Here is a 27,872-nt window from a genome sequence, read left to right as displayed (position 1 = left end):
ACTAAATGCCTGCAACAGCGATAAAATTTGTCGCTCTGGCCGAGACACTCAGTACTAGTACATGATTGTACCTGCAAGAGCAAGAGCCGCGTAGACTCTACACGTAGTGCTAGTGATGCACGTGCAGGTGCCGTACCATAGTATACCAGTGAATCAGGGTCGGGCAGTGATGCTGAAAAAGAGGGCGCGCTGGACGTGATAGTACACTTACCTGCATGAGCTGTGACCACACAGCTAAAATAAATGGGCATGCCACGGCTAAAAAAAGTTCATTTCAAGATCGAGGTGATACCGCCGACGGTAATCAACCGACCTCGCAACGATCGTGTATTCTTACTAGGCTTCTTTGGTGGAGAAGTAGAAATCTTCCAGAGCTAGCAGACGACAAGCATAGCAGCTCTTGTCCTGTGGAGAATGTCAAAGCGTTTGAGATGAGGCGCGACCAACTTTCAACCTTCCTTGAAATATTTCGAAACGATAATTTTGCGTCCATTGGCATCAGGGTCGACGAGGACTTCATCTCTGCATGAAAACGCTTGGTCCAACTGTCCTGGAACGTTACTCTAGTCTTCAGACTATCATACTGTGTAATAATTTTTGAATGGCTTAGCTTATGGAGTTGTCAGTAACAAGTGATAAGTCACTAGTCAAACTGCGACAATTTCGATGACGCGGAGGAAGTAGTATGACATGTATATCAAAATGAAGCTCTTTTCATGTTTTTATGACATATTACAGCCTTCTTTGATCAGCATAATTCGATTGAGCTCCTTGAAGACCACGTGTTCTTAAAGTATTATTGTCGTCCGTGATTTGTTTAGAAGGAAATAACACTTCAAGTCAATTTTTGCACAAATCCCTTTCTGATAGGTTAACGCCAACACGTTTGCATTTTGGCGGATGTGCGCTGATTCAAATGGGAATGTAGGGTGCAGGGAGCATTGCGGCTTCCTCAAACAAACGCCATTCAACTCAGCAGCCAGAAGATATTTCATGCTCACTTCATTTTGTGTATGCCTATACGTGTGGTGACTTTGCAGGGTCAAGCAGACAACACAGGGCCATGGTCAAGCCAGGAGTTCCGTAAGTGGATCCCAAGTCTCAAAGCAGCGCTCAGCTGCGTTGCAATTCGTGTGGAATGCCTGGCCGAAGGGCTGCTCACCGATACGCAGAAGAAGGAATTGTTGGGAGTAGAATATGATTCTTCCAAACACAATGACCGACTGCTAGATATGCTGAGCATGTTACGGAATCACAGCCATTCCGTTCCCCGGGGCGCAGGACACAATGGACAAGACTTGTTTGTTACATTATTTATATTTACAAGACGGAAAAGCAAACTGCTCTGACGGAGACGAACAAGAAGACTAACAAAAGGACTCTCGACTCCAAAGTCGCGCATGCTCATATCACACATGCATGCGACAAAAATAGACAGTTTGGGGAATGCCATCACACAGGAAAACAACACATCATTTCACAACAAGCAGGGGTACAGCTGAGACTTTCCACACTTTCTGTAGTATTGTGCATAGCACCGAACCTGAAGCAAATTTTCAAAGTTCCTAGATGACATGCAGTCAGTGGATACCTTTGTTGCAGGTAAGGCCATGGTAAAAAATATAGTTGATTCTCAGGTCATGATCCTGTGAAAATCGGTGCGAGCGAGCGATTTTTTATTTTATTTCCCACAATTTTTTTATTTCCAAAGATAGGGTCACACATATGTACATGGTCATGACGTAACATATTCAGACCAGGGAGTAGAAAAATGCCGGTATTTTACTACTCCCTGATTCATGCCTTTCGCATTGACCGTTTTCATGCGTGCATATTCATGCATAGAAATAAAATAAAATCGTTGGTGCGCCGCCAAAAATCGGTGCGCGCCTACTTGAGAATCAAAGATAATTTTTACCATGGCCTAAGTAGAAATTTTATCGGTCAGGTGGCTGAGAGACACTCGCAGAATTGTACACCTTAGTGTAGCTCGACTATCTGTGGTATGGTGACCATGTACCACCGGCAGCCTCATAGCCACCATTTTGCCTGTTAAGTCTATGTAGTACATATGACAACCATTTTCTAGTGTGCTGCTAGTACGGTATACGGCCAGTACTGCGTGTGCTTGGAATCTTTTTGTTCCATTTCTATACAGGGCATATTGAGGGCACCAAACAGCGCTGAAGTTGTGCAAAGGCGTTTGTCACGATGTGTGTGTGTGTGTGTGTGTGTGTGTGTGTGTGTGTGTGTGTGTGTGTGTGTGTGTGTGTGTGTGTGTGTGTGAGTGAGTGTGTGTGTGTGTGTGTGTGTGTGTGCGTGTGTATGTGCACGCAGGCATTTTCCGAGGATGTGAAACACTTTGGCTATTTGCTGTTCTCTGTGTCCTCTCTAACACAGGCAGTGAAGATGCAGCGAATAGAGTAACTCGACGTCAACCAGCCCAGTTCATCAGGAACCCACCACCATCACCCAGCCAAGCAACTCGGTCTCCGCCAGCTACAGCACCCAAACCAAAGCGTGTTGTTGAGCCCCAGGCTACTCACGCATCTCCCCCCAAGCCCACCAGTGTCTCCGCAAGGATGGTAGCCTTGAATTCAGCCGGCCAGGAAGGGAAACTGGCTGGAACTCAGCCTTTGAAATCCAGTCGAGCCCCCCAGCCTCCTACTCGCCCAACGCCCGCCACTCCCCACAACACAGCAAGAACAGTGGAAACCAAGGATCCCGCTACGGTTCACAGAGTGCAGCCGGTAGTGACTTCTGCTCCTGTGTCTCCTCCACGACCACCGCTCCCTGACCGCGCACTACTAGCGACAGGCGATAACCAACCAGTAGGCACTGAGGCGGCGACATCTGGCCCAGCTGATCCCAAGCCCTGTCCGAAACCTGGTCAAGCTGTTCCTTTCAGGTCTGCTAGTGTCTCTACATTTGAATCTAGTTTCGAATCGGATAGGTACGAAACAGTCAGACTGACCTCAAATCAAGCCCCAAAGCCGAAACCGCGCCGAAATTCCATAGCCGATGCCAGGGCAGCTAGCTTAGCCATTAACCCAGCAATAGCTGTTGGCAAAGACCCAGATGGACATGCAGTGCAGCATGTACAGCGGCCAGCGCCTGCCGCAGAAGGTATGTCTGCCAAGCCCACTGCTCTGCCTAAGACTGGACACTTTGGGAGCCGCAAGAAGGCAACAGGAGATTCAGCTATGCCTTCCCAGCCAACCTCTCCAGTAAGGGAAATACATATAAGTGACAGGAGTCACAGTGCGTTATGCCTAAACTTATTATTGTAATGGAAAACTGAAGTCAGCACAGAGTGGGATCGACATCAATCCACACTCTTAGCATTTTTCTGGGGCAGGAGGGAGGGGGGGGGGGGGGGGTGCAGCTGATGATCAGATGCTTTAACACAACTGTACACTGATACCTGGTTTACAAGTACGCGAGCGGTCCGAGACCGGGCACTACACGGAACTTTCGAAATTTCCGTTACTCTGAGTCACACGATATGTTTTTATGGGGAAAGGCCAGAGATATAGATAGTACGCACTACGCCGTTTCTTGCCACTAATCTGCACCAGCTATGACGTAATCGCAGAACTTCACCGTGATAGACATCCATGCAGAAAAAGAGTCACACTCTGCACACACTGGGTTTCATGTACTCTTGGTGCACATCCTGGGTAATGTGATCAAGGGAGTTGTAGGGTGTCGGGAGACGGCACAGGCAACTCTAACCCTATATCTCCCGAGGTTTCAAACCTGGGTGGCCGTTCGAAGTCCCTCTTGGGGCAGAGCTGATTTATTGTAAAACATGGTATTTTCGGTCAGGCTGTAACTTTAATTTGAGTGATTTCGGTAGAGAAACCAAATATAGTCAGACCTCACTTAACCGCACAAATCCGTTTTCCACAAAAAATATCCAGATAGGCGTGGGAACTGGATAAACCGAACGCACATACTGGGTCTATTATACGCATGTAGCATATCCAAAGATGTAAACTTGTACGTACATGTGTATGGGTGCCATGCCGTGCAGCTAGCGTGCACATTGTGTGAAACAAGTGATAAAAATGGCAACTGCATGCAAGTGAGCACTGCCCTTATGCGGCCAGCGGATCAAGGAGTCAGACCAGCCCCATTTGTTTGTAAAACTCCCTGGTTTCAGCTTCTGAGAGCAACGTGCAACCTAATATCACGAAGCTTCGTACACCTTTGAACCATTTTGTTCACATAACGATGCACCTGTATGCGGATCGCGAGGTCCGGTTATGTTTTATGCATCATGTATGCTGTATATCGGCAACCAGTGATTTTCTTCCGGATAGCGAGCTATCCAAATAAAGGAGAACCGGTTAAGCGAGGTCTGACTGTATCTATATTTAGATAACACCTAAAAAGGCACTAGAGTATGTACTGTATGGGAAGGGAAAGCTGGTCACTTAATTCTACATTTCACCAGAAACCTGTCAGGTTCCTGACACCGAAATTTAATAAACCTGAAATAACATTATCATGTATACAATTTACACACTCGCATAACACGTTGCTTGTCTGGTCTCACTTGGTGGTAGTAAGTCAAGGTCGTTCTCCCTGCTATAATAGTGAGCTGGGTACGACGGCAGTAATGTCAGAATCATAGTTAGCCCTTTTGAAGAGGTCAAGGCGTTTCTTCATGATCATAATGCCGTTGAATTACTTGCTGGTGCATTCATAAGTGGTGAGTACCACCAGCCTGTTCATTTCAATGAATAGACTGGTGTTGAAAGAGTCACGGACATGAGGTTGTGGTTCATTGGTAGAATGGGTTGTATGACATGTTACAGTCTTCTTTAATCAGCATTATTCGATTGAGCTCCCCGAAGACCACAGGGTCTAAAAGTGTTATTTTCGTCCGTGATTTTTTTAGAAGGAAACAATGCTTCAAGTCAATTTTTGCACAAATCCCTTTCTAATAGGGTGAATGCCAACACTTTCGAATTTCGGAGGATATGCGCTGATTCATTTGGGAATGTAGGGTGCAGGGAGCGTTGCGGCTTCCACGAACAAACACCATTCAACTCAGCAGCCAGAAGATATTATTATTTTCATGCTCACTTCATTTTCTGTATGCCTATACGTGTGTTGACTTTGCAGGGTCAAGCAGGCAACACAGGGCCATGTTCAAGCCAGGAGTTCCGTAAGTGGATCCTAAGTCTCAAAGCAGCGCTCAGCTGCGTTGCAATTCGTGTGGAATGCCTGGCCAAGGGGCTGCTCACCGATTCACAGAAGAAGGAATTGATGGGAGTAGAATATGATTCGGCCAAACTCAATTACCGACTGCTTAAAGGGGAAGTTAAGGCTAAAATCAAAATTTCACCAGTTGTAGTCTTCGGGGTGCTTAGTCGAATGGTAGTGGTCCGAGGAAGCTGAGACGCTCCCTTCCTCCTTTAATCCCAATCGAACTCGCGCACTTCCACCGAAACTAAGTAACTGCGCCCTACTAGATGGGGATTTGTATGCAAAATGTCACTAAAAGCGCCATGTCGTACTTATGAAAGCACGGATGACCGTATCTGTAATCATTGTGCCAACTAGTAGTCTGTTGGAGGTCTAGCACCTCGGCCCCTTCTGCGGCCTCTAAGGTAGCTTGTGGTCCTTCCTCGCCTCGGATGTCCTCGGTATGCCTCGGCGGGACTCCTGTAGGAACTCTGCGCTCTGGCGTGCAGTACCTCTCCAGAGATGGCAATGAGTTGTCGTTCCTCTTCTGAAAATAGGTCCGACGACTGCAGTTGCTGCACCAGACGTCTCTGCTGGGGAGGGAGGCACTCGTAGGCGATGTCGGTCCTGGCCGACTGGAGCGCGGCCAGCTGAGTGACCGCGACTGTTTCGACTCGGGATCGGAGCTCTTCTGTGGGACTGTCGAGTTGACAGAGACGGATGATGGTGGAGGTATGTCTGGCGAGCTGTCTTGCAGGGCCGCGCCTTCCCGCTGGAGAGCAGCGGATGAAGTCGGTAACTCGAGCTGCGGGGGGGGGGGGGGGGAGGGGGGAGAGCGCGACGTCCCGGGTCCCGCGCTTGATGTGTCGGGTGAGGATCTCCAAGGTTCTAGTGTCCTTGATTGTGTCGAGTAAGTGTAGCCCAGCAACTTGGATGGCCAGTCTGGAGGCCACGTCCTGCATAGCGGCTCCAGTGTGGACTGCTTCAGGGTTAGGTCGTCGTCCATCAGGATCAGCGCGTTCTGAAGCGAGGGAATGAAGTAGGTCGGATGCAGACAAAGTACATGCAAAAAATATAATACTTGCGAGTTGGGCCCTTGACGTGTACCGAAGCGGCCAACAAATTGAAGTGAGGTCTTACCCTCACCATTTGGTTTTATAAGACAAATTTCGGTGCCTTCGATCTATCTTTTTTTTCACCCTTACGTGCCATTTCTCTCTTGCCAAAGCATTAGGAAGTTGGACTAGTTTCGGCTCCACAATCCAGTGTGTCGTTACTATATATATATATATAGCTTTCATGGTTGAGGTTGTTGGTATGTCTGTTGGCTCTGGGTTCCCAGTACTCAGTAGCCGAGGCTGGTTGGTAAAGTAACTCCAATTTCACTTCATGGTACCAGTGCATCTAGTGTCTGCTTCTATCAAAGCAGTGTGCTGTCTTTACTGGTTACCCCAGCAGGTGTAGGCTGTGCATAGGTCTTGGCCGTTTTATGCCAATGCACTCCGTGTGGTGTAGACCAGGTGTGCATTGGTGGTCGATTCACATGGTTTCGCCAGTTGTGTGGATTCGACAGTTATCTGGCGCAAGTCTTTATCTCTCTCATTCAGATCTTGTCCGCTATCGTTGCTTTAAGAGAAAATCTGTGGGTGCACATCCAGTGCATTTGCAGATTTTCGTGCTTCTCTTGTGACGGGCGTATACATGGTACATGGTGTGTGTGTGTGTGTGTGCGTGTGCGTGTGTTGCTATGTCTAATATAGCTGTTCGCTATCATCGCTGCTGCGATGGGCATGTCTGAGGTGTGTGTGTGTGTGTGTGCACGCGCGTGCGTGCGTGCGTGCGTGTGTGGAAGCAGGCATTTTCGAGGAAGTGAAATGCTCTCGCTATTTTCTGTTCTCTGTGTCCTCTCTAACACAGGCAATGAAGATGCAGCGAAAAGAGTAACTCGACGTCAACCAGCCCAGTTCATCAGGAGCCCATTACCATCACCCAGCCAAGCAACTCAGTCTCCGCCAGCCACAGCACCCGAACTAAAGCCTGTTGTCGAACCCCAGGCTACTCACACGTCTCCCTCCAAGCCCGGCAGTGTCTCCGCAAGGAAGGTAGCCTTGAATTCAGCCGGCCAGGAAGGGAAACTGGCTGGAACTCAGCCTTTGAAATCCAGTCGAGCCCCCCAGCCTCCTACACGCCCAACGCCCGCCACTCCCCACAACACAGCAAGCAAAGTGGAAACTAAGGATCCCGCTACTGTTCACAGAGTGCAGCCGGTAGTGACTTCTGATCCAGTGTCTCCTCCACGACCACCGCTCTGTGACCGCGCACTACTAGCGGCTGGCGGTAACCGACCAGATGGCACTCAGGCGGCGACATCCACCCCAGCTGGTCCCAAGCCTTCTTCTAAACCTAGACAAGCTGTTCCTTCCAAGTCTGCTAGTGACTCCACACTAGCATCCAGTTTTGAATCGGATAGGTACGAAACAGTCAGACTGGCTTCGAATCAAGCACCAGAGCAAAAACCGCACCAAAAGTCTCAAGCTGGTACCAGGCCAGCTAGCTTAGCCATTAACCAAGCAATAGCTGTTGGCAAAGACCCTGATAAACATGCAGTGCAGCATGTCCAGCGACCAGCGCCCCCCGCAGAAACCTTATCTGCCAAGCAAACTGCTCCGTCTAAGACTGGACGCTTTTGGAGCCGCAAGAAGGCAACAGGAGATTCAGCAACGTCTCCCCGGGCAAACTCCCATGTAAGAGACATAATTATAAGTTTTAGGAGTCGCAGTGCGTTCTGCCTAAACTTATTGTTGTAATGGAAAACTGAAGTCACCTAAAAGGCACTGGAGTATGTACTGTACACAAAGGGACAGCTGGTCACTTAATTCTACATTGCACCTGAAACCTGTCAGGTTCCTGACACCGAAATATTTAAAAAACCTGAAATAACACTATCATGTTTACAGTATACACACTGGCATAAAACATTGCTTGTCTGGTCTCACTTGGTGGTAGTTCTCCCTGCTACAATAGTGAGCTGGGTACGACGGCAGTAATGTCAGAATCATAGTTTGCCCTTTTGAACAGGTCAAGGCATTACATTTTCTTCATGATTATAATGCCGTTGAATTACTTGCTGGTGCATTCATAAGTGGTGAGTACCACCAGCCTGTTCATTTCAATGAATAGACTGGTGTTGAAGGAGCCACGGACATGAGGTTGTGGTTCATTGGTAGAATGGGTTGTATGACATAATGCAGTCTTCTTGAATCAGCATCACTCGATTGAGCTCCCCGAAGACCACAGGGTCTAAAAGTGTTATTTTCGTCCGTGATTTGTTTAGAAGGAAACAATGCTTCAAGTCAATTTTTGACCAAACCCCTTTCTAATAGGGTGAATGCCAACGCGTTCGAATTTCGGAGGATGTGCGCTGATTCATTTGGGAATGTAGGGTGCAGGGAGCGTTGCGGCTTCCACGAACAAACACCATTCAACTCAGCAGCCAGAAGATATTTCATGCTCACTTCATTTTGTGTATGACTGTATGTGTGTTGACTGTGCAGGCTCAAGCAGGCAACACAGGGTCATTGACAAGCCAGGAGTTCCGCAAATGGTTCAAACGTCTCCAAGCAATGCAAAGCCGTGGCGTAATCCGCACTGCATGCTATGTCAAAGATCTGCTCACCAATACGCGGAAGAAGGAATTGATGGGAGTAGATTATGATTCGGCCAAGCACATTGACCGACTGCTAGATATGCTAAGCCATGGTACGGTTGAGACTTTCCACACCGTCTGTAAAATTCTGTGTACCACCGAACCTGAAGCAAACTTTTCAAAGTTCCTAAATGGCGTGCAGTCAGCGGGTACAGCACTGTCGGTCGCCGAAGAATTTGACCAATTTTTAAGAACGGTCTAGGCTGGATTGGTTGCATATAGGAACGGAAACCGTAATGTACAAACACTGTTATGTACAGTCAGATGTGTTACTCTGCAGAAATGTACATGTAAGACTGCAACATCAAATAAGAACGAAACTGCTGTATTCGCTAAAAATAGGAATGGGCTAGGCTAGAACCCTGACCCCCCAGTTCTTCGGCGCCCGGCAATACTTTACCTTTGTTGGTGGTAAGTAGAATTGTTATCAGTCAGGTGACTGAGAGACACTCACAGAATTGTACTTCATGTACAGCAAGTGCACTTGAACGTCTCGAGGTACTTTGTGACCGGGCACTGTCCGTATTCCGGATTTGCAGGTAGCCCAGGATTATGCCATCTGCTATGTATCAAATCAGTTTTTGATAGGGGTCAAACGGGTGTACCTTTAACTATCGAACGGGTAATTTTCTTAACGGGCGGGTTAACCGGCACCCTTTAGCAGCCATGTTTAAATTTTTGCGCAATTTTCACATAAATCAAGATTTTAATTCATCTGTGCTCGGGTTGCATTTTGATATCACATTATGATTCGCAAATCGATTGGTGTCTGATAGTTGCAGGAGTAGATCTACTAGGTGCGAAAATGCAGCAACAATGCAGACATCCAGTGTGGAGTTGTAAATAATTGACTCCCGCCTGGAATACACGATCCCAGCAGTGTTGCTCCGTACTGACTGGTTCATCAAAATCCAAACAGGTACCCTTTTACTAACAGTACCTGAGATTAACGGTCCGGTACCCGGGTACCCGGTACACCCCTTTGACCCCTAGTTTTTGATGAAGTAGTTTTGGCTTGTATTGCACTTGTACAGGATAAAACATAGAATCCCTAATTTGAAATGTGTGGCCAGCGACAAATACCCGAAAACAATGCACTTTCGCTATTGGAACTCAAGCTGAAGGTGCCCAGTAGAGAGACGTGCACGTACCTAAGGCGTGTGGATTAGAGACGTTTGGGTGTACTGTTGGACACCATTAGTACTTGGGTGACGTTCTGGGAAATCGTTCATGGGTGGACAAGAAGAAGCGAGGACCCTGGTGTTCCAGGCTCAATGTGCCTTCTTGGGCAAGCCACTTAACTATCCTATCTTCAGCTGACTCTTTTGTGAAGAATGGAACCTGACAGAAGTTGGGCAGGGGAAGGTGGTGAGGGGACGGTGTGTTGGGATATGTTGGGGTGGGACACGTTGGGGTGGGACACGTTGGGGTGGGACACTTTGGGGTGGGACACGTTGGGGTGGGGAATGTCAGGCATGGGTTCGGGTTGGGATGTAAGGCGCGCACACGCTAGAAACGTTTGCATTCCAAGGACCCTTGGAGAGTTGACCATTCCCAGTATATCCAACCACCAGTTGCCGTAATGTGTAGGCGTATACTTTGAATACTTTGATGTAATATTATTTGGGATAAAGAAGCTGGAGGTCTTGGCTAAACATGTGAACAACTGAATTTGTTTTCCTTGTGTGTTTGTTGGCGCATGTGGGCTTGGGGTCTTCAGTTTCTCCAGAATGCACGAAAGACTGTACAACCATAGTAGAGCTGGTGAAAGAGTTCTCAGCACCGGAACGTCGACGGGTGGTCCACACTGTCGAAGATGTGGCACGAATGCGCGCGTCACAGACTGTCCTCGGCAGGAGAAAGAAACCCATCCGCTTACCACAGCCAACCTCGCCTAAGAGCGTAGACCTGCTGAGGATGCAGAATATGGGAGAAGGTAGGCACGGTGATATCATCTACCGATGTCTTGTTTGAATTCGGATCATGAGCCAATGTTGTCATGAAAACAATAGGACAAAAACGTTTATTCGATCTGCACGTAGCTAGATGTGCAATTTACCATTGATTACGTTTTCCTACTTGCAAACACTTAGAGTATGTCTTGCTCTCTCATTGTTCTTGTATGTTGCAAGTACTTCATGTGCACTAAGTCATGACTCACGTATAAACTGGAGTGCAAGGTGATTTCTACCCTCTGCAATTTACTGCCCACTAGAAATTTGCTTTAAGGTTTTTGGCGTCCCAGTTCTGCTTTGATCGCTTAAGGTTGGTAGCGTTCCTATGGATACGGAAAGCTCGGCCTCCAGCTGAGTCTCACCCGGACCGTGGAATTTGTTTTACATTTTTTCTGCTTTGGTCTTGCTCAGAAAAACGGCAAGCGGTGTTGACTGAAATCGACCGTTTGGCGTCCAACACTATCATCATTGATGACATGAAGGAGTGTGCAGATGAGGCAGGGAAGTACCAGGGTCGCGTGACACGGGCGGACGGCCGAGTCGGTAAGCAATAAATTGTGCCTGTCCAGTACACCGTCATGTACTGTTTGGTACTTTGTTCTCAGCAAGAACATTACCACCTCTCCACTGGATGCTGTAGCAGCTGGTGCAATGCATGGTGCTTTCCCCAGGGCTTTGTGGGTGCGCATACTCTTGCTTCTCTGTAATGCTCTTCTAAGCGGTCCCTGCTACATTGCTCAGTATCTTCCACATACTCCTCTCCATGAAACAAACAGAGCATTGAGTAGAGAACATTCGACTACATAAACTGACCGTCACTCGTACCAACATCACATTCACAACATCCCCTTTGCCTCCACTTTCTGCTCACCTCTCGGGAGGGGTGGGGGCACTCATGACTGGTGAATGAAGACAACACCAGCATGTCTTTCAGAGACCTACCAGGCTGAAAGACACTAAACCCGCTCCTGTTGTATGGCAATCGTCATGGACCAAACTACAATCACTGATGAATTAATGGATTGTCTTCGCATGGGTGCGCTCAAACCCCTCCCTTTCAGTCGTCGTTTAAACTTATCTGAACTGGCTTTCACTATGTTCGGTGTGTTTGTCCATTTTGCATCTTTCTCGTCTGTCGCAGAAAAATCGCCAGCTGATATACATAGAGAGTTAAGTAGGCACCCTTGTTTCATCAGCATGGCCACTGGATCTGCCAGGGACGGCCGCAGTATCTCAGAGACCAAGCAGTACTTGAAGGATACTGGCTTCATCGACGACCACACTGTCATCACAGAGATCACTGAGCATCAAATGGTGCTAGGCCCTGTGACTAGGCTGGCCATTCGTGACAGCAAACGACTGAAGTTTAAAGGTCAGCATTACTGTGTTAGCATGATTACATGATTGCTTGATAAGGGAGCTGCCGGATTTTTTTGTCATTTTACAGAACTCACCCCGCTTTAGGAGCTGCACTTGCCATCTTTCATATACATGTGTGTGTGTGTGTTTGTGTGTGTGTGTTTGTGTGTGTGTGTGTGCGTGTGTGTGTGTGCGTGCGTGCGTGTCAGTGGTCCAGAATTATCCATTTATTACGCTAGTAGACCCAGTTGCTTGAAGTCGGACCACTTTTACGGTACTAGTTTGCTGCGCTGAAACTCTCACTAGCAATGTTCACTTGCCAGAATCCTGTTTTGTGGATGGAAGGTATCTTGTCCAAGTTTGTTTCGAGGCCTGGCTCGTTTGAACCAGGCCATCTTTCGATCAGATCTGTTTCTCTGGAGTTTGCTGATTTTCATATCAAAGTTTGGTGTCGCAGAGGGTGCTCTTTCTCCGTACAGCTCAGAGGCGACTCGATCTAAACACATGTTTCTGCTTATCGCTGGCTTGCTATCCCTCGGTTACAACGAAAGTACCGAAGCGACACGTTTGGCATGTGCCTCCGCCTCTATCCCTTGCAAAAACGTAGTTTGTTGGTGAAAGACAAGCTGTTTTTAGTCGGCTCAGAGAAGAAGCATCTGCGCTGTGAAAACCACGGGGAAAATATAGGTGGAGATGCCAGGAGTGTCCAGCTTTCTGTAAGGATGGGCTGTTCTCTTTAAATTCTTCTCATCTGGCCATTCTCAGCTGTAAACTGGCTCTTGATGATTGAGCGACGGTCTGTTTGACGCTGTGTTCGCTCGAAATCGGTCGTGGCAAAGTTGATTTTTGCATGAAAAGTAACAAATATGCATTTCGTATGGATACTCGAAAACGCACTCGCGTGGTATGGGACTTCTGCTTTTCGTAGATCCCTGAAATGTGGTATGCCAGGAGAAAATACAACAGTGTCCCCTCGGCAAAATATTTGAGTCGAATACAATAACTGAAAATGAGATTTTGGGTGTACGGACTTAGGATACCTGTCCAGACTTTTAGCACCTGTGTCTGCCACGTGTCCAAGTGATCAGATATGAATGGCAAACAGGCATAGGTTACATGATACGTCCTGGGAGCATACATTCATGTGTATTGTCAACTCTACACTTGAGACGGTATTCAGTACGTGTCCCAGGATATTGTGCGCATCCCGCCATTTTCTTTCATGTACGTAAACATGATGAACAGGTTGAGGGTCCATGTTCTAAAACCGCATCTCGGTCTTGTATGAAGTTTTTGTGCTAGACTAATACAAGCGGTAGTTTGGCGGCGTTGACAATAGTTTCGCAATCTGTACCTTCGCATGCAAAGACGCTAATCCACACAATCAAGTAGATACTTCCACTAGACTATTAGCGAATAATAATTATACTCACAAGTTAATGATGCTCAATTCCCTCATTACTGTCTTCATGGTACAACCGATTTCCTCTTCAGGGCTACCCATTGCTATCAATCCATGATTACCGTAAAGTCGCGGATAAAAGCCGGGCTTATAAGCACATAAGCCGGTTTCTGCATCAGGCTTTAATGCAAACCAGGCTTGTATGCAAACCATGCTTATATGCACTACTGATATTTTTTGCCAGGCTTGTATTCACGTTTACTATGCACTGTACATAGTGCATGCACTCTTGACCTACACGATCCGCGCTTGCACATAAGCCAGGCTTCTACGCGCGACAGGCTTATATGCATTTGACCCGTTTGATTTTCAGGCTTCTATCCGCGATGTGCTTGTATGCAAACCCGGCTTTTATCCGCGACTTTACGGTACTTGCATGAAAAATACAATCACCCCTTTCAGTCGAACTTCCCCATTTTCTCCTTTGTTCAGTCTCTGACTCGATGGATATGTACATGTGTGAACATGCCTGTGTGCATGCATATTCACTGTAATTATTCAGACGAGAGGTCGTCTATAGTGAAGATCATCATTGACTTTGAGTACAATCACAAAGGCCGCCCAAGCTTCGTTGACAGAGTCGTACGCAACCTCCGCGCTCTCCTTGGTGATGAGAGTATCCACGCCGACAGCGTACACGGGGAGAGCGGAGGCACGGCGGTGTTTGTACAGATGTCTGCCAAGGCTCATGCAAGGCTCTGGGAGTTCTGTAAGGACCGATCTAGCCTGCTCGCTGGTCAGCACATTCTCGAAGTCTCTACTGTGGACGGAGCGGTAGTTCTCAATTTCTGCCCCACAGCATGCAGTGACGAAGGTAAGACGGATTGGTACAGCAGGATACACTGGTCCGAAAAGGCTGCGATGTAGCTTTTGGCCCTTATTCCCTATCGAACATGGCTGAACAAGCGGTCACGTGCTCGTACGCGTACACCAGTCACCTGGTCACTGTGCCTGGAGGCTACAACTTACAGCATGTTTGAGCAAGTTTCTGTCACTCGAGTTGAACCTTTGAACCTTTGAGTTGAACCTTGGGGTGAAAATTGTCGCCTGCTGGCGCGATGACCAGGTGACTGGTGTACGCAGGAGCACGTGACCGCTTGTTCGGCTATGTTCGATTTACCATAAGGGCCGAACGCTGCATTGCAGCCTTTTCGGACCAACAGCAGTCCACTCAGCGTGCAAAAGACTACAACATATGGGCCAATCGCGGTCATCTGTGATTTTAAAAGAACGAAATGGTGCTTTTAGTGACATTTTGTATGCAAATCCCCATCTAGTAGGGCGCAGTCACCCAGTTTCGGTGGAAGTGCGTGAGTTTGATTGGGAATAAAGGAGGAAGGGTGCGTCTCAGCTTCCTCGGACCAAGATCATTCGACTCAGCACCTCGAAGACTACATCTGGTGAAAATTTGATATTACGCTTAACTTCCCCTTTAACGCGTTAGTTCCATGATACGGAAATCATCACTAGTCAATGGGCGACAGGCTGTCCTGTGAGAAAGCGATTTTTGCAGGCATGTTTCCTTCGATAATAATTTATATAGAGTCAACTTTGCGAATAACGACACTTGGCGGGGCTATAGTATGACATGCATATCAAAATGAAGCTTTTCTCATGTTCTATGTCAGTTTGTACTGTATTTTCATATTGCAATTGAAAGGAATTACGGTGGAGATTGGATATAACGACCTTGGTAAACGACAAATCGAGGTTAGCCACAAATTTCTGTTGCCCAAGTCGTTTAGCAAGTCCTTTCTATACATTATAGATCGGGTATAACGACCTCGAAAATATCGACAGATCAAATTTACTGACATTTATTTGGTGCCCGGAGACCTGAAAATGCATCGAATGTAACGACTTTCCTCTTGTATCAGGTGGAGTAGCATGCATGGGACATGTCTGTTTCATATGGCCAGACCTCTGGGTCACTCCACGCGTGCTGTTCACTGCACATTGTAGCCGCAGTGATGTAGTTGCTATGCATGACTTTTGGCTGGAACTATGCATGCAAGACACATGCACATACGCATCTGAAATCCATATGCATTATTTTTATGCACATGCAATACATTTCTGTAATTTTTGATATACATGTACATATTGCATACTAAATGTAAAGATCGTGTTTGGTGACAGATTGAATATAGCGACAAATTTTTGTTTTCTCCTGAAGGAATGTCGTTACATCCAATCTCCACTGTATGAAGTCGATGTACAAGGGAAATAAATTGAAGAATGAGCCTTTTGGAGACATCTACATGGCTTGGGACATGTGCAGTACATGTATGATGATAAGTGTACAATCAGGTGCAACTACATGTAGTTGTGCTAATTGTAGCGTTGGCGCAAGCTAGTAACTCACACAGCTGCAGCGTGAATCACTTTCAATGTATTGGTCACGCGTGTTCCACCGCACCCGTACCCCGCACTTGCAACTCTGTACCGTGCTTGCAGATCCATGACATGGATATCAACTAGTCTCACCGCGTTCAATGTTTCATATTGACCTTAGAAATACTAGTCTAGACCTTTTGCTGCACTTTCAACCACCTCTTTACACCCATTGCCCATACTGCTATTCAGCTCCTTCTGCATAGAATCAAATGGCATTCCTTGTGCAATGACTGTAGCCCACACATCTACTTTGACCTTTCTTCTTCTCTCTGCTGAGCTTTGCCGTGACCATTGCTGTTGCAGCACGTATGCTGTCTGCCTATAAACGCTGCTGTTCACAATTCTCTACAGTTCAGTTAGAAACTACAGTTAGAAAGGCCAGTTAGAAATGCCAGTTAGAGATACCAGTTAGAACCTTCAGTAATGTCAGTTTAGAGTTAGAGTCAGAGTTAATGTTTACAATGTAGTCTTCCGTTTAGTTCAGTAATAATTTTAAAGCAGTGTGTTCACTGAGACCCGTCTGCATTTGCCTCCGAGAGAGACTGCGGCCCGTTACAGAATTGGTGGCAGCGGTGGTTCAATTTTATAATTGCTAGATTCGAACCCACCTAGTATCTGTATTGCATTGATGGCAGCGACGCTACAGAATTGATGGCAGTGGTAAATTGTTTTATTGGTGTAACCGGTACCAGCATGGCCCAACCTGATGCGTCAGTCGCCGCTACTCCTTCGCCCGCCATGTCTCCCCCCAGCCCGAAATGATGACGGACAGCGTCTCTACCGATCAAGCTCCATGTCCAATGTAAGGTAATTCCCGATATGGCATTTTCTTTCCTGTCTTCCTTCAGTCTTCCTGTTCTCTTCAGTCTTCCTTTATGCGAGTGTGTGAATCCAGTTTAGTTAGGTAGGCGTCCGATCATGGTGAGCCACGGTCTATCTAGCTAACCTGGGACGATGTGTGTGACAATCCCCCTTATAATGTATTCAGTTCGGTTTTGAACTGCGATTGTGCTGGCAGGTTGTGCCAGGGTTGTGCAGCAAGTGAGCTGTGGGTATTCAGTCCTATTTGGAGGACGGAGGTTCTTTCCCTTTTTGCCAGGGTTGTGCAGCAAGAGTGCTGTGGTTTTCAAGTCCCATTTGGAGGACGGTTCTTTCCCTTTTTGACCCCGTGAGATCGTGTGAGCCTGGTGTGCTGCTACTTTATGATTTTATCAGTTCATTTCTTCTGTCTACTCCAAACGTTATCATTTCCGATATTATTTTGCCATATTCCGGTTGACGCTGTACCAGTATGATGCACTATCTCCTATAATGTTCAATGATTATGTTCGCACCACCTCTCAGTCCTGTGATCTGCTGCTGCGCTCCAGCCAGTACTTCAATGTCAGTTGTCCTCATTGCGTCCGGATATCAACCGAGGCTGTTCACAAATACATACCTGTATATGCAAGTAATCCATTCTGCCTATCTTCTTCCGTCAAGGTTATTCCGGCGCGACCATGCATATGCCGCCAAAGTCTTCTAATCTCAGTCGATTGTCGGAGTCCGGCTATCAACTAATCTTACTCGCCCAGTCTAGTCTGCGCATCTCCATGATCTTCTATCAGTGTTCGTCACTTCGTGTTCTGCTACTCGGACTCTAATCACGAGGACGTGATTGTGTTTAAAGAAGGAAGGTGTAGCGTTGGCTCGCTAGTAACTCACACAGGTGCAGCGTGAATCACTTTCAATGTATTGGTCACGCGTGTTACACCGCACCCGTACCCCGCACTTGCAACTCTGTACCGTGCTTGCAGATCCATGACATGGATATCAACTAGTCTCACCGCGTTCAATGTTTCATATTGACCTTAGAAATACTAGTCTAGACCTTTTGCTGCACTTTCAACCACCTCTTTACACCCATTGCCCATACTGCTATTCAGCTCCTTCTGCATAGAATCAAATGGCATTCCTTGTGCAATGACTGTAGCCCACACATCTACTTTGACCTTTCTTCTTCTCTCTGCTGAGCTTTGCCGTGACCATTGCTGTTGCAGCACGTATGCTGTCTGCCTATAAAAGCTGCTGTTCACAATTCTCTACAGTTCAGTTAGAAACTACAGTTAGAAAGGCCAGTTAGAAATGCCAGTTAGAAATGCCAGTTAGAGATACCAGTTAGAACCTTCAGTAATGTCAGTTTAGAGTTAGAGTTCAACCTTCAATCCAGTCTTTAGTAATAATAAAGTTAACAACAGTGTGTTCACTGAGACCCGTCTGCATTTGCCTCCGAGAGAGACTGCGGCCCGCTACAGAATTGGTGCCAGCGGTGGGATTCGCTACACTAATCAGTCCAACTATTTTCAAGCAAAAATTAATGATAAAGAAAGAAAGAAGCCCCCCTTTGGCTGCATCTTCTTGCATGTGAGCCTTTATCCATCGCCATGGGTTCTGGTACTTCTGCATGACAGGTACTTGAAATAGCTGTCAGAAGCCCAGAAAGTCGTTATTCAAGCAGTGAATATGACCTGGGGGCACTAAAAGCATGTCGCTATTCGCGAATTGTCGTTATTCAGATAGTCGTTACAGCCAAAGTTAAATGTATACAGTTTGATGGGACTTTGCTCTGGGCATGGAAATTCTGTCTTCATTTGCAAATTGTCGTTGTATCCGCAGTCGTTATTAACGAAGTAGACTGCAATACACATGTTTTTTCGGAGACTCTCTTGATAGTCTGAAGTAGTGTTCACAACCAAATGGCTTCCTTAATATGCTTCAATGTATCTCTGGAGCAAAAGATCCGAAATGCTTTGCTTTCTTGTTCAGGTATCACTCCCGAGGACCAGAAGTGCGTGGTTGACGAGTTCTCCAAGAGGTTTCCATCCTTGCGCCAAGATGAGCTGTCTGTCGCTGTGGCTGACCAACCGGACGTTGAGCATGCAGTGATAGCAGCGACAAAGCTCGTCTTCGATGAAGACGGAGCATGCTTGAATGCACTGCCTGAGATTCTTGGTGGTGAGTTTCAATACCATTGTTTTTTGGTTGTGTTGCGTGTACTGTGTCTATTGGCCCTTGTGTCACTGTTGCGAACCGGTGTACACGAGTGACAATAGTTACATTGTGTTATAAAATCTCAAACGCCACATTTGGCACTGTTGCTGAGACCATAATGAAGAGAAATGGTGCGTATCGCCGCATGGGAATTATCGGAGGCCGGTTTGGTGCATGTATTGATGAACTTGTGGTCCTTCAGAAAAGCCTTTCTTGTTTCTTTACCCCTTCAGTGTGAGCGTCATACTAGTACGACGCACATGAGTTGCATGCCCCACGACCTTCGTACTAGTACGACACGCGCTGTATACTGTACAGTGAACCTGCATCTCCTTGTCATGTGGTCCGTGTTGAGTCCATAGTGACTTGTTCAAACTATCGTAACTCACTCTATTATATGACTTGGTTGATTCTCACAATCGAAACATGTATCTGCAAGAGAAAACTCTCAGCTGGCGATAGAAACAATCGCCGAAGCGATACAACTAACAGTTGTTGAGATATGCGATTCGACACGGCAAATTTCTACTCAGTCTGCAGAACGCGTATTTTCCATTATGGATCATTTTTGCGCTACCAGCTGCCATGGAAACAAGATTCAAATGATGGTAGTGGATCCCGTGAGCGATGAGGAGAGTGGTGGTGAGAGTGCCAGTGAGGGTGTTGGTGTTGGTGTTGTGCGCAGCGTCAGGCGAAATTACTGGTCAGTCGGCGACACGCATTTTTCACAAAAATTTGCGTTTTACCTGCTTGGAGAGTATGCGTGTACTCGAGTCTCATCCTGAGCACGTTTTTTCTTCTTTTTTCAGCTCCAGTATAGCTGCATTGCAAAGCCGTCCTCGATTGTTGTGTTCGTTGTTCAAACGAAGTGGAAATTCAATCATGAAGGCAGAGGACATAGGAGCCTGATTGGAGTTTCTCGTGCCATAGGACGGCCACACAGAGACACTTTGGGATTTTCTGAATATAAAATACCGTACGCACGATGCTGAGATCAATTTGTGAGATATCAAATTGTTTTTGATCTACCACATCGAGCAGAACGGGATCCAAACACAAGCTTACCGACGGTTAGGCTGCCGACCTGACTGGACAAATGATCCCTGGCTTCACCAGACGCCAGAAGTCGGACACCATGTCCTTTGCCGCGATGTCCATCTCCAAAAGAACTCCATCTTCGTCGTGAAAAGGCTTGAAATACTCAATATTCAACCAAGATTCGCGGACTCGCGCTTTCTCGGATCGATTAATTTCCTGTTGGAACAGTTGCAGGGCAGCTTCCCGCCACTGTTTCAACAGGCGATGGTTCCAAAGCATGCCTGGAACAAGCCATATCGAGGTTGCAAGCCACTCCTCTCAGCAAAAAATTCGAAGAAATTCGAAATTTCAATGGTGGAAGATATACTATGAAGAGAATTTCAAAAAGTATGTTTCGCGGAGCGATCGCTCAACCTACGTCATTCAAACTTCGCAGGATGGTTCAGACGTACATGCTAGGCATGGAACCACAGGCGATGATGCCATAGCTGACACACAGAGTAACACACACAGCAGATTCGTGTGCACAGATACTAAATTAGTGGACGTCGTCATCTTCTTCCCGCTGATCTCGAATGTACTATGACGTGCTATTTCGCCTGACGGTTTTGTAGTAGAACATCTTCAACGTACGATCAACTGCTAGCTAGTCCTGATTGTTGCAGTTCGTATTCCGACTCTTGCTTCGCTGTATTGTGCCGTGGTCGTCATGGTTCTCGACTACAGTTAAAAGTTATGGAAGCCATTTATCAGCGTTTGTGCAAGCCTAACTTGTTTGTACATAAAGATAGCACTGCACTGGATGCATGTTACTTGACATCGTAATTCTGGTGAAGTAAAATATAGTAACAACAACAACGTCACAGGCTAGGCACGGAAAGCCTGTATATTTATAGGATATACCCCGAGCTGGAGTGTATATGGAAAATATACACCAAATACAAACCGCGGCAGAAGGCCGCGGTTTGTTTGATGGTGTATATTTTCCATATACACTCCAGCGAAGGGTATATCCGACTTATATCTACCTCAGTCTGAATCCTAAAAAGGAGCCCCCCCCCCCCATGGTGCATATTTCCAGTATATATTTTTTCTAGAAAAACAGTGAATATACACTGGCCGAGGCTCTGTGTAATAAATGGGGGGGGGGGGTATATTAAGGTAGGTATAAGTCAAACGATTTGGTTTACGAGCGCTGCAGTGCTGCTCCACTTGGCAACATTCTGGTGAATGCAAGATGGCGGTTGTTTGGCCACATCCTGCGATCAGATGAGCACACACCGGCTAGGGAGGCCATGAGTGGATTCTTTGGCTGCTCCGTGCCGGGATACCGTGGGCGGCCGCGGATCACGCTACCAGTCCTGCTGATTCAAGACGCGGAGCGAGTCGGCTGCCGTCTGAGGACTCCAAGGGTTTTGCAGCTGATGGCTCAGCGAGCACTGGATCGCCGTGAATGGACATATCTGTGCAACGCAGTTACAGATGCGTACAAGGCAGAGTACTGGTGAAGGAGGTTGGCACTGCAATGGTTTGAGCTACATTCTTTGTTGTTGGTACTCTGATTATCCGTATTATCCGTATTCACATGGCCTTTGCCATTCATTCAGTATATTAATGTCATCAATAATGATATTAAGTAGTGGTTGCGACTTCGGCGATGATTTGTAAGAAAGGGTTTGCTCCCCACACCGGAGCTCGCGCTATTCCGCCGACTTTACTTGACACTTGACTGACTCACGACTGCCATCCAGAGCACACGAGAAGTCCATCGAACCTTCGACTCGGCAAACCTGCAAGAAAGCACCACTCCCTGCTCAATACACAGTGTTTCGGGGAATGCTCTTCAGGCACAATCTTCCTCAGCCTACTCAAGCGCAACTGATGAGGGGTGAATTCCCCGAAACACTGTGTATTGAGCAGGGAGTGGTGCTTTCTTGCAGGTTTGCCGAGTCGAAGGTTCGATTGACTTCTCGTGTGCTCTGGATGGCAGTCGTGAGTCGGTCAAGTGTCAAGTAAAGTCGGCGGAATAGCGCGAGCTCCGGTGTGGGGAGCAAACCCTTTCTTACAAATAATGATATTCTTGTTTGTATTAGTTTATGTGACACCATTTTCTATTTTTCTTAGCCTGCCTGCCTGCTGGCGGCCTTTTTTCGCATGGTTCGGTGCAAGCGAATTTGGGCGAGCCCATTGACGCGGGAGCACAAATAATAATAATAATAATAATAATAAGTATATAGTTATACCGTAAAATCCCGCCAGAGCGCCCCTATCTCCTCGACGTTTCGAGTAGGTTCAGGTGGGGAGGTGCGGATCGGCGAGTCCTACTTGCCGCATTCAGTACTACATGAAAAGTACTCACCCTACGAAAACTGTTCGTGCATCTCGTACACCGACCAAAGGTCCAGAGCCAGGAGTCGTACAGACCCGTCAAAACTCAGGGTTTCTGCGATCCCTGGTCAAGAGGGTGGGCACTGTTGCATACATTTCCAACGGGGTCGAGCATGCGTCTGCAGTACAGTACGGCATCACAGACTGTGACAGAGCCATGCGAGGATACAATCAATCACGTCCCTGACACGAAGTCAGGGAGGGGTGGATGGGAGAGACGGGGCGCTCTGGCGAGATTTTACGGTATGTATCGCAGTTTTCTGCGAGGCACGTTGACTTATTAGTAGCAGTAGATCGATATTGCACAGCACACTGCGATGCGATACTGAATAAATTCATCCCTGTACTTGATTGGAATATCAGCCTCATCGGGCTTTAGTTCTAAAAGCAGCGAGGCAATCCCAATAGATAAGTTTAAGCAGCGAAAACGCAACACAGATACGTGTAATGAACGTGTGGCGGTATGTGTGTGTGTGTGTCCCAGCACAAGTTGCTATGGCTTCTGCTATATCATCGCTATCATCGCCTCTGGCGATGGGCGTCAAATGGTCAAATAGTGTGTGTGTGTGCGCGCATGCGTGCGCGTTCGTGTGTGTACGTGTGTGCTTGTGTGCTTGTGTGTGTGTGTGTGTGTGTGTGTGTGTGTGTCTTTGTGCATGCGTGCGTATGTATGTGTGCATGTGTGCATGTGTGTGTGCGTGTGTGTGTGTGTGTGTGTGTGTGTGTGTGTGTGTGTGTGTGTGTGTGTGTGTGTGTGTGTGTGTGTGTGTGTGTGTGTGTGAGTGTGTGTTCGGAACAGTCATCGCCCCTACTGTTCCGAACCTGCTCAACCCCCCATGGGGTCCGCATAGCCAGAATATGGCAGCGCGTCCAAGGTCCAAGGTCCAAGGAGTGTGTGTGTGTGTGTGTGTGTGTCTGTGTGCGCACGTGGTGGTAATGTGTGTGTGTGGGGGGGGGGGGGCATATATGTGTACATTGACATAATAGTACAGAAGAGCAGCTTGAGTGAATGCCTGTGTGTGTGTGAAGTGTGTTTTGTTTTCGTTTGCTTTTGTACTATCTTCACAGCACTTCGGAAGTGGGTGGACTTCAAGGCGATCCGCATCCGTGAGCGAGGGGAGAGGCTGAAACGCATCCGTAATGTTGTGGCCGAGACCCCCCAACGTGTGTATGCTGTTGGACTGTATCTTTTGGCGGCGGTTTTCCCGGACGGTCCGAAAGCGGTGTGTTCTCTTTTCGATTATGTCAGTGTGTTGATTTCAAGGGTTGATGAAACATTATACATATCGATAACACTCACATAACTTATGTATTCGAACAGCAGCAACGCAGAAACAACTCCGGTCACATCAGGGTGTGAGGACCGTCAATAGCTGCTCTCCAGGTGTTGTGGTATCCTTAATCTGAGAAGCTCACTGGAGCTGTTGTGATTCATGATTGCCTGCCGCGAAGGCAGATAGTGCTGCAGTTTTGCAGTGAGTGGGCTGCACAAGATGCAGGTAGGATACGGGATGAGCCCGCTAACTGTGTGTGTGAGCGAGGCTGCAGAGACGAAATGCTGGTGCGAGAGATCACCGGTAGCTGTTTGACTGCATGAGCACAGGGCATGGTGTTGTCAAACCACTGTAAGTCTACACATTTTCAACGTGTATACATTTCGGCCTCCCTGGGTTAAAACACATTTCGTGCACATGAAAATTTCAGCCTGTACTGCTGCTGCCTGTATACACTGTCACACTGAACCTTGCAAGGCAAAATATCGGCTGGAACAAATTTTCGGCCAAAAATGCCCAGGCTGAAAATAGCTGAATACAGCTATGCCCCGAATATATGTTTACTTACACTTCCAGTGCGTGGCAAAGGCAGTGCGTGGCAAAGGCAGTGCGTGGCAAAGGCAGTGCGTGGCAAAGGCAGTGCGTGGCAAAGGCAGTGCGTGGCAAAGGCAGTGCGTGGCAAAGGCAGTGCGTCGCACACTGGCTCACACCGAGTAGCCACAGTTGCATAGTCTTGATTATGGGTGCTTCTTAACTCATCTCAAGTCGGGTTTTCATGTGCCATTGATTCTCGCAACCTGCAGGCAATCATTAACAAAGCCCATCCGTCAACTAGCCCGTTTGAGTTGTTCGACGCAGTGACAGAATTGTGGTGCGATCATTACGAGGTGATGAGCGGCAAGGACCTGCATCAAGCTGTGAAACGTGAGATTGGCAGTGGAGTGGCGAAGACCATCGAGGAATTCTGCATTGTCTGAAGTGAGTGATCATTCGCCACCGGGTTCGTTTTGCACGTAAAAATTTGTTTCTAAAGTGCATTACGCAAACCGGGGTCCATAGGTTATTCACAGTTTCATTTCGTTCTTGTTCAAGATCGTGATGTCGACGACGTATATAGGTTAGAAACATGATAGCCGTTGTTTTAAGCCTAAGATGAAGTAAATATGGTGAAAATTGATGAAGATGCAAACAGTATAGTTTCGGACACATATATCAGGAGCCCAGATTTGGCGAATGGACTAAAGCAGGCCGGCTGGTCTCTCTTGAATCGCACTCCTCTGACACCGATCTAAAAGATGTCACGTTGTACAGACCAAGTGCTTTGACGGAAAGAGGAAGACCATGGTGAAGGCGAGCGACACATCGTTGCAAAATGCTGCATTTATACAGATTAAAGTGCTGCGTGGAGTAGCAAACTGAATACAGTCAGACCTCGCTTATCCGGTCCTGTATTATCCGGACCCCTCACCGTCCGGAAGAAAATCGTTGGTTACCGATCTGCAGCGTATGTCATGCATACATACAGCATGTGTGTTCGATTATCCGGTTCCCTCGCCTATCCGGATATTTTTTTGTGGAAAACGGATGTGTGCGGTTAAGCGAGGTCTGACTGTACTGCAAGAACAGGAGCAAAAAGCGGTTGGGGCGGCAATAGCCACGCAGCAGTAAGGAGTATGTGTACAGTAAGTGGATTCAGTGGAACTTCTACTTAACCGCGGACACACCCATTTCGAGGTTCGAATTATCAGGCATTGTTATATGGGAGTTTTATTGATAGAAATAGGTCCTGAATGAAACTCCCAATTAAGTGGTATGTTCCTATTAAGCCCTATTGGAATTATCAGTATTCCACCTGTACATGCGTACTTAACGTACAAAGACATGCAAACAGGATCAGTGTAAGGAGAAAACGCATGCCACAAACAACCCAACGTGCACGCGGAGTGAGAAGCAAGCACTTCCAAGCATGACGATGCAAACAAAACAGTGTGGTGCGGGACCGGGAAGGGCGATGGTGTGCAAATATAATGACACGCGCGATGCATTCCAATGCTCTATAGCTCTGAAACTGTACACTGTCTATCGAAAAACTGCCTGTGAACAGTTCAAGGGGAAGTTCACCCTAACATCAACAACTTTCCCACAGATTGTTTTGGCCATACTAACCCAGCCACTCCCGTATACAAAGTTCATATCTGTGATCTCATAGATCTGGCCTGTTCTGGACAAATTATGACGTCATCATGATGTCACTGATTTTAGTGAAACTTATTACTTCCATCTGCTGTGACCATGGTAAATCCGAAACGGGAGCCCTAACCAACCCGAGACTGTCACCATCGGTATCAGGGCATTCTTCAGTGCTAGTTGAAGTCTTGATTGTAGGGTGAACTTCCCCTTTACTGTGCGTGTGTTTTTTGTCTTTTGAAATTTGATGTGTCATGTCCCTACCACAGCTTCAGGTGTTTGAAGTCAGCAATCACTCTACTTGTGCTTCGAGTCATGCAGTCGTCATCCTGTCAATGATGGCATCCATTATCACTGCGCTGCAAGTGGTCGGGCAGCGGAGGTGATCCTGCGTGGCCCACATTATCACTGCGCTGCAAGTGGTCCGGAAGCGGAGGTGATCCTGCGTGGCCCACATTATCACTGCGCTGCAAGTGGTCCGGAAGCGGAGGTGATCCTGCGTGGCCCACAATATCACTGCGCTGCAAGTTGTCCGGAAGCGGAGGTGATCCTGCGTGGCCCACATTATCACTGCGCTGCAAGTTGTCCGGAAGCGGAGGTGATCCTACGTGGCCCACATTATCACTGCGCTGCAAGTTGTCCGGAAGCGGAGGTGATCCTGCGTGGCCCACACTGCCAAGCACACTCATACAGTGTTACTCAATGAAATCCGGTCGCGTCACTTCAGTTTGCGCCTTGCATCGTTTCGCAGCCCAGTGTTCGCCGGTCTGGGGCCGCGCAACGCCCGGCGCGTACCTGAGTGATGCGACTGGATTTCATTGAGCAACACTTTATAATATTATCTCCTGATTCTCCTCTTACTCTTAGAATAACTTGAACTGTCCACCTCTCCACACTGCACTCTTGATTTTGGCCCACAGTCACCACACCATACTCCATAGCCAGGAAGTTAGTTCCGTTCTTGGATAGATGCTCCCTATCCTCCAGACAGCTGTTTCGCTCATTGAGAGTTAAAATACCACTAAATAATACTAGCCAGAAGGAAATAGATTCTGGCTAAACCTATCAGTGAGATGTTGATGATGTATGGTGATTAGGCATTGGCGGATAATGCTCGAAAAGGTGGCAGATTCTGCTCGAAAAGCAGTGAAATTGGCAGAACCATACAAACCTTATGGCGGGCAATTCCTCGAATTCTGCTCCATTTCTTTATCCACATACCAAACATGCATGAAACTTACCAGAAAAAGTACCGAATTCTGCCAATTTTTCTGCCGGCATTATCCGCATAATTATGCCTAATGGTGATGACGGTGACACTTAGTATTATTACTTGTATTATTACGTGAATTATTTCTATCGCTGTTCTAACCTGGATTGACTGGGTGTTAGCGGCCGTCATGAGTTCCGTCGGGAACGGGCACGGTCATTTACTGTTTCCTTCTAAGCTTGATATCTTCATCTCACATGTTTGTGTAATATCTGCTCATCTCTTCCTTTTTCTGCACCTGGTTTTCCTTGGCATTGCATAACCGGCCCTGTGACAAAAGGCACAATAAGCTTGATACAATTTTTATAATGATATTTTTCAAATTCAGTTTGCCCTCATGACACCATATATGTACACGTATGTGACACAGCCTATGTCATACATCATGTACATGCACGTAGCCCGCATGCCCCCCCCCCCCCCCAAATAGAAATTCGACGTAGCTTCAGCATGCACATAATGACCATGTATGACATGCATGCACCAGTCATCCTGAACATTATTTATGTGGCCGTGCACCCCCCCCCCCCCCTAAAAGGGGAACCAGCTACGCCCTTATATTATGTATATGCGAGGATGCATGCATTGGGGGGGGGGGGGGGGGGGGGGA

General features: G+C 47.2%; 1 protein-coding gene and 1 long non-coding RNA gene across 3 annotated transcripts in view; both read left to right on the top strand.

Moving 5' to 3' along the window:
- Nucleotides 1-27,603, top strand: part of LOC135819696 (mucin-2-like) — a 49,202-nt gene extending 21,599 nt beyond the window's left edge. For both annotated transcript variants that reach the window (XM_065332946.1, XM_065332944.1), the window contains exons 9-21: nucleotides 1,041-1,083; nucleotides 2,401-3,227; nucleotides 5,134-5,176; nucleotides 7,114-7,940; nucleotides 8,751-8,955; nucleotides 10,623-10,838; nucleotides 11,269-11,400; nucleotides 11,999-12,229; nucleotides 14,181-14,492; nucleotides 18,881-19,069; nucleotides 23,600-23,754; nucleotides 24,609-24,783; nucleotides 26,262-27,603. In XM_065332946.1, coding sequence (XP_065189018.1) covers nucleotides 1,041-1,083; nucleotides 2,401-3,227; nucleotides 5,134-5,176; nucleotides 7,114-7,940; nucleotides 8,751-8,955; nucleotides 10,623-10,838; nucleotides 11,269-11,400; nucleotides 11,999-12,229; nucleotides 14,181-14,492; nucleotides 18,881-19,069; nucleotides 23,600-23,754; nucleotides 24,609-24,782 — 3,354 coding nt within the window. In that variant the 3' untranslated portion in view covers nucleotide 24,783; nucleotides 26,262-27,603. The remainder of the gene's footprint in view (nucleotides 1-1,040; nucleotides 1,084-2,400; nucleotides 3,228-5,133; nucleotides 5,177-7,113; nucleotides 7,941-8,750; nucleotides 8,956-10,622; nucleotides 10,839-11,268; nucleotides 11,401-11,998; nucleotides 12,230-14,180; nucleotides 14,493-18,880; nucleotides 19,070-23,599; nucleotides 23,755-24,608; nucleotides 24,784-26,261) is intronic.
- LOC135819695 (uncharacterized) lies at nucleotides 16,049-18,159 on the top strand. Its single transcript, XR_010553966.1, has 2 exons — nucleotides 16,049-16,877; nucleotides 17,420-18,159. It is a non-coding gene; the product is annotated as an uncharacterized LOC135819695 (long non-coding RNA).
- Nucleotides 27,604-27,872: the final 269 nt, after the last annotated feature.

Source organism: Sycon ciliatum, chromosome 6 (genome assembly GCF_964019385.1).
Source record: "Sycon ciliatum chromosome 6, ocSycCili1.1, whole genome shotgun sequence".
In the NCBI taxonomy this organism is placed as follows: domain Eukaryota; kingdom Metazoa; phylum Porifera; class Calcarea; order Leucosolenida; family Sycettidae; genus Sycon; species Sycon ciliatum.
Note: the sequence above shows the minus strand (reverse complement) of the source record. Positions and strands in the feature narration are given on the sequence as shown.